General features: G+C 37.0%; 1 protein-coding gene across 1 annotated transcript; it reads right to left on the bottom strand.

Moving 5' to 3' along the window:
* Nucleotides 1-9,227: 9,227 nt before the first annotated feature.
* LOC121941600 (nuclear factor interleukin-3-regulated protein-like) lies at nucleotides 9,228-11,657 on the bottom strand. The gene is made up of 2 exons (XM_042484426.1): nucleotides 11,551-11,657; nucleotides 9,228-10,528 (listed from the first exon to the last, which is right to left on the bottom strand). The coding sequence occupies exon 2, from the start codon at nucleotides 10,437-10,439 to the stop codon at nucleotides 9,228-9,230; it is 1,212 nt and encodes a 403-aa protein (XP_042340360.1). The 5' UTR covers nucleotides 10,440-10,528; nucleotides 11,551-11,657.
* Between the last annotated feature and the right edge of the window lie 3,606 nt (nucleotides 11,658-15,263).

Below are 15,263 nucleotides of genomic sequence, written 5' to 3'. Positions count from 1 at the left end.
TAAAGAGACACCCAGGTGATTAGAGTAATTGTTTTTAAACACATATCACAATGAAAGTTCCCCTTACATTAAGGCAATTATTTTTTCTGTTTGTGTTTAGATATGCAAAAGAGGCATTATCTAATAAATATGCATGTTTTTTTTTTGCATACATTTTCAGAACAATATAACTGAGAAATTTTGTTTATGTAAGTATTACTGAAGTGGAGATTTCTGGGTCCGCTACACAAAAAAAGTGAGACTGTACAGGAAAAGGGTAAAAATTTAATTAATAGATATTACCAAGAAATGTCCCTAGTTAATGTCTTACGTTAAGACAATTATTGTTATTATTATTATTATTATTATTGTTATTATTATTGTATAACAAGTTTTCTTTAAAATGATGCACGATTAAATGACCCAAAACCCAAAAGTTAAACTGAAAAAAACCCAAAACAAAACCAACAAACAGACAAACAAACAAAACAACTAAATGTCTATTTTAAACATTTTCTTTCCAGTTACATGACATGTTCTAGAGGCAAAATAACCCAAAATCTCAAAATTGACCGGAGCATGAAAATGCTATTTTTTCACCTGTGGTGTCTCATATTAAAAGGGCACTTTTTTTTTCTTAACATGAACACTATTTTCCATGTTTTTGTATCTAGGTGACTCATGGGAACAACAACTTTAAAACTGGTCAGTGCTGAGAGTGAATGCTGCAGCCGCAAAACAGGATACAATGTAATCACTCAGGGCATCCTGTCAATTTATATCCACAGTGATTGTTTTTCCTGACAGGCTCAAATTGATATTATGAGTTTATTGCAACAAGAGTCATTAATTATATGTGATTAAATTAAAAAATAAATGTAATTGTAGTCAGTTGCACTAATTGAAAAAGAATTACATGATAAAATGCTGCAGGAATTCCTTCTGTTGGCATTACCAAATTTTCAGCTTTATTTTTTCAGTTTTATTCATGTAGCAGAAAATTATTCTAATGTATTAAGTTATATTATGGTAATTACAAAATTAAAATAGATTACTTATTACATTATTATAGGGTAGCTTCTAACATTTTAAATGAGCCTTCCCAACACTGCTCACAATATACAGAAAGGACCCTAAAGAGAAATTAAACACTTTTCGGTGCTTTTTACTCAATCTGTTCTGTGTCTTGATAATGACAAGTCGTGTTCTGAAATGCGATGATTTGTTGCAGGAAAGAAAGGGTGACAATGTTAGTGAGAACTGGAGAGAAGAGGTAATAGTTTGTTGTCATGGAGCACAGAAAGTGTAGAGATTTCAGAATCAGATTTCTCATTAGTGAGTCTTGAACAAAAAAACGGGATGAAACAAGTGAAAGGTATGCAAAACATTTCATTATTCTGTAGCCTCCTGTCTGTAATGCTGAACAGCAGTCAAAGTAACAATCTGAACCTGTCAGCGGTAAAAACAAGCACTTTTAAATTGATGTAAATTTAAAAAATGATTAAAAAAGGTTACATTGTAGGCTGTTTCTCTAAATACTGGACAAATTTTTAAATAAGGTTGTTCCTATGAGTCACCTGACACAATAATATGGGGAAATGGAGGTCAGCTTGAAAAAAATCCCCTTTAACAGCACAATTTTGAACTTCTGGCTAATTTACATAACATTTGTAGGGCTATGGTATGAATGTAAATGAGTTATCAGGCTATGCTTCTAACTGTTCATTCATAAGTGGGAAAAGTAAGAATATGTGTCAGCCCGCTGTCATCGCAGTCTGCAGAGGGGCAGGATGTAGGTCATGGGAACATAGCGACATGCTGAGTGTGTGCTGTAACAGCACATGTCCTCAGCAACCCACTTACTACACAGTTACATGGATTATAAAGCATGTTGAATATTAGTTACATAATAAAGAAATATTTTTGCTTTTCATAGTCTCTGTCCCTTTCCTATTTTGTTCATTCTGTTTTACGTAATGTGCATTTCAGGGAGAAATGCATCCTGATAGCTTCAGACCAAATCTATCTATCTATCTGTTCAGATCAGAACATGTTCAACAAGTTGTGTTTGCAGAGGGAGACAGCAGAGTTTAACCCTTTGTTTACACAGTAAGGTCATGAGTAAGTTATTACTCTAAAAACATTTGCTTATTTTTTTAGTATTAATTAAGTTTTTCATTTTGTTAAGGTCTGCAGTAAACCTTTACAATAATTGAAAATATAAATGGTAAATACTGCGTTCTAACTCTCATCGGAGTATATTTTATTCTGTCTCTTTGGAACAACCTACTTCCATCAATCAACATTTACATTATCGTTGTTCATAAAACAACCTAAAAAATAGTTTCATTTGCAAAGATTTATTACACGCCATTGATTCCTTTGTAACTCAAGCAAACTTGTATATGTTACATTATTTGTAATTTGTTCATTTCCCTCAATTTTGCACATTTCGATCAATTTTGTACATTTTTATCGATTTTGTACAAATATTTGCGAAATTACATTTGTATTGAATTTATAAATTTCTATCAATTTTGTACAGCTCTATATTTTTGAAAATATACATTTAGTCTTTATATTTCAGTCAGTTACAAGACTTAATATCAGTTTTGTACATTTCTATCAATTTTGTAAATTTGTATGGATTTTGTATATACCTATCAATTTTATACATTTCTATCAATTTTGTAGGGTACATTTCTATAAGTTTTCTTACATTTCTATTGATTAAAAAAACAATTAACAATTTTATACATTTCTATCAATTTTGTACATTTAGAAGCTACAATTTTTAGCTTCTAACCTCTCCTGCACAAACTGTAAATTTTTATGATCATTTTTTTATTCACATATATGGGACAATAAACTAAACTAAACTTGCATAAGGTTCTGATTCCTGATTTGGATTTGAGAGCTTTAATTGAATACCTTTTGATCAGGTTGTTGCAGTATCTGAGTATTGTTTTGGGGCTTGGGATTGGAGGAGAAAAGTAACATATGGTGGATTCCTTTGACTCTGTTTTGATGGACTTTGGTCTGTTGATCTGTGACTTGGATCAAATAGTGTTCGGTACAGTTTGGCTCAGAGATGTAGATTCAGGCTTGTTTGAATCTATCAAGTGTGTCTTGTACTCTGAGCTGTGTTTTGGGTCTGTATTTTATTTTTATGTTGTTGTCGGATATACCTTTCGAGAGGTGTTGGTTTTGTGAAGTTTGTGTCATTTTTGCCTGATTCGGATGTACTGTGCTGTTGGATGATGGTGGGTTAACAAAGCAGAATTTTTGGTTTTTGGTTTATGTGTCTGAATAATCCCATGAGGGCTGAGTCATGTAAACGACTAAACACGAAAATTCATTCATTCACTCACTCTAGTGTTACCGAGTTGTTTAGATTTTTTTTTTTTTTTTTAAAGATAAACAGTAAAAAACACTTTAAGCTAAAATTTGACACTGAAATCACAATCGCTGTCCATGGCTAGTAAAATTAAGCATAACAAAAAAAAAAAACTAAACGTTTTTAGCTGTGATAAATATGAATCATATAATTATAATAATATATAATATATAATAATGATAATCGTAATAATAAGATATTTCATCAGAAGCCAAACAAAAAAAATGCAGGATGCAGGATGCAAAATGTCAGCAGAAGTAAAGACCAAAAACAACAAAAGCAATAAAACACATAAAAACCAAATATAATGAATAAAGGATGACATCACATGACATTTTTTTTTTAGTTTCGCCATCTTTGGTGATTTTGTTTATTTTTCCTGGTAATGGACATGTATTATCTGCTTATGAGCTTTTCTTTTATCCCATAAAGCCCATTGTCCTCACCACCACTATAGTCCATGAAGCAGTTACGTCAGCCCTGTTTGGTATCAGACACACATCCACTTCCAACCCACTTTCTCACTCACGTCCCTTCCCCCTGCTTTGTCTTAAACTACACACGTGCACCCATTCACTGCACACACACACACACACACACACACACACACACACAAACACACACACACACACACACACACACACACACACACAAACACACAGACCACCATTAGACCATATTGGAGAAATGGTGGCCTTGAACTTGTCTAGCTCCTCCCCCCACCAGTCCTCTCTCATAACCACCAACCCCCAACCTCCATCTCTTCGGCTGCCTCTGCATGCAGGCATTCCCTTGGCAACTGTGGTGTGGTGGTTGTGCCTGCCTAGCAACCAGAAGGCTCTCGCTCCTTCCTATATGGCTCGTGGCATGGGGGTTTGCAGACTGGGCCGTATGAAGATTGATTACAGACAAAAGATCTCATGTGTACCCCGTGTTGTTGTCGTCAGGGCCAGAGCTTAGAGGAGGAGTCTCTGCAGCTGTTTAACTGACATTACAGCGCTAAAATTAATTTGCAGAGGTCATGTAAATGTTATTTTCAAGCTCCAGCCTCGTTCTTGCATTGTGCTTTTTCAGAATTAAGACTGGCCATTTGAAGTGGGGAGTGCTGTACTAAAAAATATTAAATACAAGAAAATGCACAGAACAAGGGTAGAGATTAGCAGTAATGGTGGAAATGATGCTCGAGTGCAGTCAGATAAAAAACAAAACAAAACAATATATATATATAGGAAATTCAAAGGAGAAAAGAGATTTAAACAAAAGGGCAAAAAAGGAGAAACAAATAAGGAGCACAAAAAAGCAAGATGGCAGACATTAAAAGAGCAAAAACCTCAATAAGCATGTATGCATTTTTTAGCTTTACAATTAATTCTTTCTATATGTTTCAGGGATTTGAAGAAGTAGGTGAAATTATTTATGAATGTAGTGAAAGACGGAGTACATTCTTTCCATTTACACATATGAATCTGATATCTCCCCCAAAATAATCACAAGATTAACAGTGTCTGAAATGTTTGCCTCTAGGCTGTCCATAAAATAAATTATATCTACACAACTAAATGACAGTATATTATCCATTTTTAGTGACAGTCAGTTGTGAATATCAGATCAAAATAATTTTACAAATAAATTAAAAAAAAAAAAAAAAGGTCAATGGTTTCATCTGGTAAGCAACAAAAGATGCAAGGGTCTACTTCAAATCTCTTGTGAATAAAATCATTCACAGGGTAACTGTAGATACTGTAGGACATGAAAGGTAAAATGAACTTTTGATGACCCTTTCCTAAAAAGGACTTTTATATGATCCCATACAGAGCACAAGTTGATGTGTTTTTTTTCTTGAAAAACCATACTAATCATTCTATAAAATGTTTTTAAGTTAGACTCACTACAAATCACGAGTAAATACGCTTTTTGCAGCAGCAGCAGCAGCAGCAGCAGCAGCAGCACTTTTCTGATGTTACTTTATTTAAGTCATTTCATTCCTCTTCATTTGGGACCTAATTGATCAAAGTGGGGCTTTGATTTTGATTTAAAATATTCCTTTGATTTAAAATATTTGGAATTGGACTTGAACCATGATGTATTCTCTCCCACACTCCTTTTTTTCTTTAAGGACTTGATTTTGTTTGTAATCACCAGCTTTTAGAGAGGGCAAAGTGTAGTCAGAGAAAATTGCATACTGTTTTGTATCATATAAAGGAGTAGGAATTGCTTTGCAGTTTTGGCCGTACTCTTTTCTAGAGCCAGCAATGTTAAACTTTCTGGAAACAAAATGACATCTTTGCTTGATCTTGTTGTGCAGCATGTGGCTCTTCAATCGAGGGGACAACCTCTGTAGTAACACTGAGTGAATGAATGAATGAATAAATGAATGAATGAATGAATGAATGAATGAATGAATGAATGAGAACCAGTGATCCATGCTGATACAGGTACTTGGCGCCACCTGGTGTTGATAAAAAATGACAAAACACTTAAAATGGAAATAAACAATAATGTGTTACTATAATAAAGAATAATGGCATGCAGTCAAGTTAATCATATTTTCAGGCTAAAATTAATAATTCAGTGTATGTATTGCAGTTCGTTTGCCTGCCCCCCCCCCGCCCACCACCACCACCACCACCAACATTTTAATGTATTTTACAGCAGCTCTTCTCATTTGATGTCTATCTGCAGATTTGTACTCTTTCCAGGCGATTATGTATTCTGAACCTGTATCCTTCACTTCCATATGGGCCAATCAGTCTCCACCGCAGCTGCTTCAATGCTAAAAATAGCTTTCATACTGCTGACGTGATAGATGACTCATGCAGAGTCTCACTTCTCTCCCCTGCATCCGTACACCACTCCCCTGTCCCTGGCACTGTCCGACACCCCTCTGCCCCGCTTCAGCTCACCAACCTTAGTTCAGTAAAAGGGTACTGACACCAGGGTGGTTTCAACACTTTTGAAACATTTATTAAAGGAAGAAAAGGCCGTACTGTAAATGCAAGTATCAGCTAAAAATTTGTGACATGTTTATACTCTTGCGCAGTGCACCTCTCCAATCCTACCACACCTACCAGAGCTCTCTCTGCCCCAGCTGGGTTAGCTTTTCTTTTTTTTTCTTACCTCAGTCTCTCCTGGCCTGTGATGTAATGCGAAAAGCTGTTAAGGACAAGCTTAAAACTCTCTTGCATAATCCATCTTTATGGGTGTATCTCTTAAAATATGTGTGGCAAAAACAAAACAGTCTCTAGTTCATGAACAAGGAGTTCATTACTTCAACTGTCGCACAGAGATATTATAGTCATAATCTCAGAGACAGTGTGCAGAGAAATTAAAATTCACGTAATGCCTTCCTAAATGTTTCAGAGGGGGGCCCCATGTTGTGAGGGACCCAGTTTTGTTATATGTTTGGACAAAAGAACGAACAACATAGATCCATGTGACTTAAGGGTGGATTACAGACCTCAGTACAGTACCTCCACTCACATGTGTGTATTGTAAATGATGTTATTTTTGGACCGAGCGCAAACATTTTGGTAAAAAAAAAACAAAAAACAGAGCACGTACCTCAAAGATGGTGCCCCGATCTCACACAACGTGACATCCATTCACATTTTTATTGTATTCTCTGCTATTACAGTGAAACAAAATGCATTCAAAAACCTCATACAAGATTCACCAGTTGCTTATATAAAATATATTCTTCAATTTCAATGTGCAGGTCACTTCAATTATACAAATGGGTCCTTCACTACTTCCTACCACCTTACTTCAGGGTCCTTGCTCACACCACACCCACCATCACACTCATTTTGATCTCAAACACACACCTGTAAAGTTTTGTGACTTCAGCTTGCATGTTTGCATCATTATTGCGCTGACAAAAATCTTCCCAAACACAGATTTATATAGTACTTAAAACAGGATCTGTGGTAGTTTCCATAAATACCTTTCTAACAGACTTATTGTGACAGAGATGACTGTAAATCAGTGGATACATTTTCCTGAGCGTCACTACCCCCAAATAATTTGTTTTATCCTCAAGTCAAGTCAATTTTATTCAAAAAGCCCATTATCACAAATCACAGTTTGCCTCAGAGGGCTTTACAGCATTCGACATCCCTCTTTCCTTAGACCCTCACACAGACAGAGGAAAAACTCCCCCAAAAAAACCCTATAACGAGGAAAAAATTTGATCCATTCGGTCTGATGACAATTGTAAAGTTTAGATGACTGAATGACTTTATTCCTCTTAAAGAGCACTAAACAGAAAGTAGCCAGCACAGACAAGCCTCTAATGCACCCGCTCTATGGGCCACATCATGCAAAAGCAGTGCCAATTGTTGGTCATTTTATACTCGACAGAACTTTTTTAGCTTTTTTTGGCAAGTTTCATTCGTTTGATCGGGACCCTCCACACAGCCTCAGGGGAAAACAATATCAGCCACCTGTTTCAAAATAACAAAGAACTATACAGTTGTGTGTATTTGCTGTCATAAGATAAATTTACAGTAAATGATTCCAAGATCACAAAAACAAATTCAAAAAAAGGCTTAAAATGTCATTTTTCTTCTTTGGGTCAGCACATAATATTGACAAACAGTATTTGCATTGAAAAACCAACACACTATATAGTATGTAGTCCCAAATAAAACAAAAATGTCCTCATCTGAGTGAACGTGAGGAGTTTAAAGCATTGCAAATTATAACCATGTGCTTTGTGTTGTATCTGACCTGTTCAGTGTTTCTGACGGACCTGTTTAGAAATGTACAGCATCCTTTTAATTTCAGAAAATCAATCAACATGATCAAATCACACATGACACTCACATAAAAATCACTTTTAATTAACCTTTGAAACCTGGGCAATTTGGCTAGATCCAAAACACTGGAAGAACAATACATTTTTAAAAATTACAGTAAAATAATCTGCAAATAGGCCATAAACAGTTTTTGGATTTTTTTCCTTTTTTTGGGTTATATATCTAATGATAATTTTAGCTCCTTTTTTTTGGTCACCTTTTACAGATATTTTTCAATTTGCGGGCCATTTCTTGCCAAGTTGCTCATTGTGTTTTTTCCTCATGTTTTGGAGAAAAATCAAACCAGTTTTCTCAGGGATCAGAGGTTTAAGTGCTTGTGAAAGGCGTCTCAACACAGCACAAGAAAACTGATGTCGCTCCAGGTGTCAAAGGGTTAAGCATTATTTTAAAAGTTAAATGTGATGGTATTTTCTGGCAGTGGTTTGAGCATCACCACAGAACAAACAGGTGAAACAGGATTGTTGATAATGTTCAGAGGCAGCTGTTAACACTGCAGCTGTGCTGTCCTTTGGAAGTCAGCAGTCTGTAAAGATATAATGTGAAATCTGTCCATTAATCCTTTTAAATATGGGCAAATTGGCTTGATTTCTGTTAAAAACATGGGGAGAAAGCAATAAAAACAACTTATTATTTGCAAGACATTAGTAAAAAGTTTTTAAAAAATTAAATAACAAAAAATCCTGAAAATTAGAACAATAAAGAGCCAAGTTTTTTCGTTTAAAAAAAACAAAACAATGGAACTTATCCGAAAAACCTGCATACAACTACAATTAATAATTCTTAATATGTGTATATATAGAGAGAGATATATAATTATGATAATTAGAAACATTGTTCTCTGGACATTTTTCATAGTTTTTTTCTGAAGTAATTTTGTAAAATCTACTCATTTCTTGAAATTGCAGGACATTCCTTGCCTAGTTTGTTTCTGAAAGAGATCAAACCACTTTGCTCAGGGTTCAGAGGGTTAAATAAGTATGAAAGACATCTGAATTCAGCACATGAAAAGTGATGCTGATCCTAGTTTCAAAGGGTTAACTTTTCGTCCATGTGCTCTGGCTTTGAGAGATCTTTGGGAACAGCTGCTCAGAGAAGAGCCTCCTGAGCTGAGCCACTTCCTGAGACAAACAGCTGATCTGAGACCTGATACTGTTGTCCTCTGCTGGATGCTTGCTGTCCCCCGAGTTCTGCAGAGAGGAGGAGTTATGAAGTCCAGAGGACGGACCCTGATTCTGCTGCTCGAGTCCACCACAGGCCTCCTCCCCGTACCAGGGAGCCTGTCTCTCTGCGTGACCGTCCCATCCCGCCTGCTGCTGATTCCTCACCTGGATGTTCGGCCACACTGTGGCGACAGGTGGTCCACTGAGTCTGCTGTCAGAGGGTGGAGACGTCTCCCCTCCTTTGAAGCGGAGCTTGTGCGGGAGGCTCCTCAAACCCTCCGGTGAGTCTCGCCTGTTTACGTACTGACTCTGGTTGACCTCCAGGGGACAGATGTGGGAGTCGTAGCCCTGCTGCTCCTCCATCAGCTCCCTCGGTGAACGATCACTCAGAGTGTCATCAAAAAACACCGGGCTGCTCACATCTGAGCTACATGAGGTGGAGACGCCGGACTCCTCGGACACACTGTGACTTAAAGGTGCCGCTCCTCTGGGTCCATACATGGCACCCTGCTGTGGAGGGTGGGGGTGGTGGGTGTTGGGTGGCGTGATTGGATACGAGGATCCATCAGTGTGAGGCTTATAGAGATGCGTTGTATTGGGTATTGGGGACGGAAGGAGGATGGAGACATCAGATGGGTCCTTGACCAGGCCGAAGCGAAACTTCAGGGCCAAAAGCTCGGCCCGCAGGCGGGCGTTCTCCTCCAGCAGGCCCAGGAGTCGCCTCTCCAGCACCATGTCATTGGCTCGCCGCTTCTCTCTGGACCGCTTGGCTGCCTCGTTGTTTTTCTTCCTCTTGTCCCAGTAGCCGTCATCTTTCTTCTCATCGGGGATGAACTCTCGTTTGCGGCGTGCACTGGCCCCACTGTCTTCATCACAGCTGCTGCCAGCCTTCGCTTCAGCGTTGGAGAGCCTGGCTGTGTGTTTGAGGGCAAAGGTGTGACTGAGGAGGGTTTGGGCCAGCTGGCTTGTGGAGGTCAGGATGGAGACGGTGTCATCAGTGAAGGACGCAGCCCGTCCCGGAGGCCTGGACTCCAGTCCGTCCACTGACATGTCCTGGGTGATGCTGTCCTCAGTCTGACCCGTCATGTTCAAACACTGATTTGACACTTGAGGGAGCTGTGAAGTGTGTGAGGAGCGTCGGTGGCTCGGGGTGAAGTGTGCTGTAATGGCACCAGCTAGTGGTGAAAAAACACAAACACAAGTGATGAGGCGAACGTTTGTTTACAAGGCTGGAAAACAATAAATCAGCATTATACTACTGCCAGACTAATGTTATGTTTTTAACCACAGGAAAAGACTTAACAATAATACAAATAATTACCTACATTTTAAATAAATACTTTAAGGCATTTTTAAAAGCAAACTTTAAGACCTACCTTTTTAGTTTGGCATTTAACTGCTTTACCTATTTATTATTGACTATTAATTTATACATTTTAGTCTGTTTTACTGTTTTACTGGATGATATATATTTTTATTATTTTTAACATGCTTATCTAAGATCATACTTTGTGCAGTTATCCTTTCATTAACCTTTAATCTACTATTAAGGGTATTTTATTTATTTAATATTAATATTAATATTGATATACTTGTGCTACAGTTTTGCTTGTATGAAAAGTGCTAAACAAATAAAATCTGATTGATTGATTGACATAACATTACATTAACCCTTTGGAACTTGGAGTGATATCTCATTCCTTGTATTGCTTTCAGATGCCTTTTCCAAGTATTTAAGCCTTTTGACTAATTTCTTGCTTTTTTGGGGGTAATTTCTTCATTTGTTCCTATTTGCCACCTTTCCATGTTTTCAAAAAAAGAAATCAAGCCAATTTGCTCAGGTTTCAAGGGGTTAGTATGGATACAAAAACTAATTTACATTTTAATGAAGTTATTTTAGCAGTCAAGGTACTGTAAACAGTTCATACATAGAAATTATTGTTGTGATGAATAAGGAATATTGCAAGGACCACAGGTGTTTACTTTTAGTATTTTCATTATATCTGAAATAGATGAGCCCTAAATCGTTTTTTGTTTACACAAATGTAGTCTACATCTGTTATCAATACCATTGCTATTTCATCGGGTATGAGGTGATAATGTAAACAAATAATTCATAAACTTGACAACAAATGAACTCTCGTGATAATTATATCCGTGTTAAATCTCAGGAAACATAAAAGCAGATGTTACTTACATTTCAAATAGCTGCTGAAAACGTGGATGAAAATCTCCTCAGTGAGACATGTGGAGCTGCACAGGTCGCCTGGATGTTTCTGCTCCTCAAAAGCTCCGCATCTCTGCTGCCGGTCCTCCCTCCGATCACCGGTTCAGCCGGGGTCGGATCATCACCCCGGGTGACCCCTCCTCCTCCTCCGCCTCCTCCCAACGGGAAGCCAGCTGAGTCAAACCACCAGAGCCCGTGGATGTGTTATATTAGGCGGAGACACGAAGAATAAACCGCAACTAACCTTAAAGCAAACAAAGCCTGACAGGTTGTTTTATAGCTTATTTAATGACTTTTCTACAGACACGTTGTTGTCAGTCAAAAGATGTAAAAGCCAACGTGTATTAAAAATCGAACAACTCTTGGCGCCATGTAAATAAAGTTATTATTATTATTATTACTATTAGCCAATCACTGTCTCTACAATAAAGGGATACTGTAGTTGGCCTTAAGCGACCACTACTTGAATTTCAACTCAGACAACCTGCTGCTGGGTTCAAGCCAGTTAAAACAAAATTTAATCTAAACTGAGTACCATAAACAGATCATTGTATCATGACGAAGTGAGTAAGACGAATAAGATACAAGTACACATACACACACAGAAACATGCAAGCATGCATGAGTATACAGATGTAGCTGTCATTCACTGGCAGCAGAAAGCAATTTAGCCATTGACCACAAAAAAAGGTTTTAAGTCACACATCTATAATTAAGGAAGTAGGCTGTATTACTGCCGGAAATACTTTTTTTTGGTATTTTTTCCTGTCTCTAAATGCAGTAGAAAGACAACACATTCTTTTGAAATTAATGCTCACAATATGACCACAGAAAAACAAAAAAAAAATGCTGTGGCATTTGCCTTTGCTCAAGAGGTAGAACGCCTACAACTACCAGAATGCCGAGCGCGGGTGACGTAATGAGTGCTTGGCCGTGCTCCGTAGAAAAGTGATACAATCTTGCGGCGCCGTTGCTATAGGAAACAAAATGGCGACGGGCGGTTAGGACCAAACAATTCAGACGACCTCGAAACGGTTGTTGAGAACATTTAGGCCAAAATGGGCAAAACGGCAACATAAGCTTGGATTATATTCGATCGGTTATTTTACCGTAACGTTTCATAAAGATCTTTATCTTAAGTGTGGGATTTGAGCTTAAAGATGAAGCAGAAAGACCTGCGCAGGTAAGTTAGCTGTTCATTTAAACATACTAGCTAACATTAGGTTAGGTTAAAACGCGGGTTTAAAATCGCAAAGTATTTATCTAATTAAGGAAGCAAACACATCCTATTTGGCCCTTGCCATGCACTTTATACCATGACCTGTTGATGGTTTTACTGAGTTTACAGTCATGCTAGCTGCGGTGAGGCTCAGCACGTTAGTTGTTTGCGCGAAATGCTAACGTTAACATGCTAACGACATGTCAACATTATGTTAATTAGCACTAAACACAAAACTCAGCAAAGGCGGATGGGAATGGATTAAGTTAGCAGGTGAGTTATTTAATCAATAACAGAAGGATTGGACAAATTATTGGACCGCATTACGTTTGTGTGGAAAAATCAGTCAATCATGTCTACTAACTCTCTATTAGTTTAATGTGTCCATACATATCATACTGTAACAACGTTTGGGCCATTGCATATCTTTCTTCCTCTCAAAAAATTGTTGGTCCAAAATAAATTTGGCAACTGCGTCAAATCACTGTGAATCGTCGGCTCCTCCGTTAACGAAATTAAATCTGCTGTCCATTTTTAATATCAATATATCAAACTTCTTGTATGTATAAATGTGAGTTTGCGACTGGTATACATGATAAATAAAAAAGAGACAGTCTGTAGTGCGAAGAGCACTGATCAGAACAGCAGCATTAGGTTAGTGACCAGTGTCTCCTTTACACAGTTATCTGTAAGCAGTCAAAAAGTAATCTAAAAAATTAAACATTAATCGAAAACAATTTAAAATGACTGTCTCTGCTGCAGAGATGAATAATGAAAAAAATCCACATATAGCTCCAGTCAAATGAGCAATCACATAATTAACACTACAAAGGTGCAATTCAGCAGTTCAGGTGGTTTACATTTTTACAGTATGTTATCATAATTTTGAAATTGTAGAAAAATAGTTTTGACCCTATTTCATATTTTAAATTCTGCCTGCTATGTTTCATAGTTTCATCATTGTTTTGTCTATCCGAATTTCAGCCTTTCTGTACAGCATCAGAGGGCGACGAGAAAATACATAAATAAATAAACATTACAAAATACAAATAGATAAATATATGTATTTGTGTGCATGTACACCCAGGAGTTAGGCAATTATACATATACACAGGAAAAAAAATAATACAACAAAAAAAAGTGAAAAAAGTAGAACTGGAAGTTTTGTTGTCAATAATGTTTTATTTATTTATTTATTTTTACTGAGTGAATTACAAGCAGTATAAAAATATATTTCTCGCAATTTCAATACGACAAAGATCATTTCTCGTCCATTTAACACCTCATGTTTTGACCAGGTTTCATTTTATCTTCTTCTGTTATTCTCTCATCCAGTTTCTAAGGGCCTGTGTGGACAGCAGTCACAGTGGCTTGAGTTACACTCAGTTACCCTTAACAGGTGAGCGCTCATAACAAGGAGTTCAAGGTAACTTAGGAACTGCTTGTTATTCATGTGACAGGAGGGGGTGGTGCAAAACAGGGGAAGCATGTCAAATATTTTTTAAGCACTGAGAAGGGACTTCATAAATTGGCTTTAGAGAGGGGCAGTCTACTTGAAATGATTATATTTATTTTACTACTGATTTTTGATTTTTGTTTTAAATCACCAAAATTACACAATTTATCACAGCCACAAACTGTAATTAAATGACATTATTGTGAATTTTCACATTTCTGACGGTCCTTGAACACATTATGTGGGACAAACACCTCCATTATAAAAAAAACATAATCAAGTCTGAGCTAAAAATATTGATATTTCAACAAAATCACTTTCTTTTTCATGTCTTATTAAAACTGTTGCCAAACATAAACAGTTTGCTCTAACTAATTAGCATGCATGACAAGATCATATTAATAATAAAAATAATAAGATATTAATAATATTAAAAGGGAATATCTAAAAACAATTTATGGTAGAGGGAAGGTTGTGGATTTTCCTCAGGTCACTCAGGGAAGTTCAAGAAAAAAAACAAAAAAATGAAGTAACACTATAGCCACCCCCTTCTATGATAAGTAAAGAACAGTCCCCTGGAAAAATCAAAATTTTCACCTGATGATGGAACTACAGAAAACTTAAGGTTTTTGAAGTGATCACATTAAATTATTCAATATGTTTGACTCAGTTTTGTAATTTGATACTAAATTCTCTAACAGTGTTATCCGTAAACAGAGTCAGATGGGCTTTTCAGCTATTGACTGGGAGTTTGGTGGTCATTGAAGTTTTAATGTTTTGATTCAGTTTTTTTACTGAAGTTGTTGAAGTTTTGAGCAGAAAAAAAGGATCTCTTGCAGTTTCAACACCGTAAAGATAATATCTCCTCCAGTCAACACCTCGTGTACTAAAAGGGTTTTTGTTTTCTCCTTCTGTTATTCCGTCATCCAGTTTATAAAGGTCTGTGTTGCCGGCAGTCATGGTGGCTCGGGGTGTCCTCATTTGCTCTTCACAAGTGAGCACCAGCAA

The sequence above is a fragment of the Plectropomus leopardus genome, chromosome 4 (assembly GCF_008729295.1).
Source record: "Plectropomus leopardus isolate mb chromosome 4, YSFRI_Pleo_2.0, whole genome shotgun sequence".
NCBI classification, from domain to species: Eukaryota; Metazoa; Chordata; class Actinopteri; order Perciformes; family Serranidae; genus Plectropomus; species Plectropomus leopardus.
Note: the sequence above shows the minus strand (reverse complement) of the source record. Positions and strands in the feature narration are given on the sequence as shown.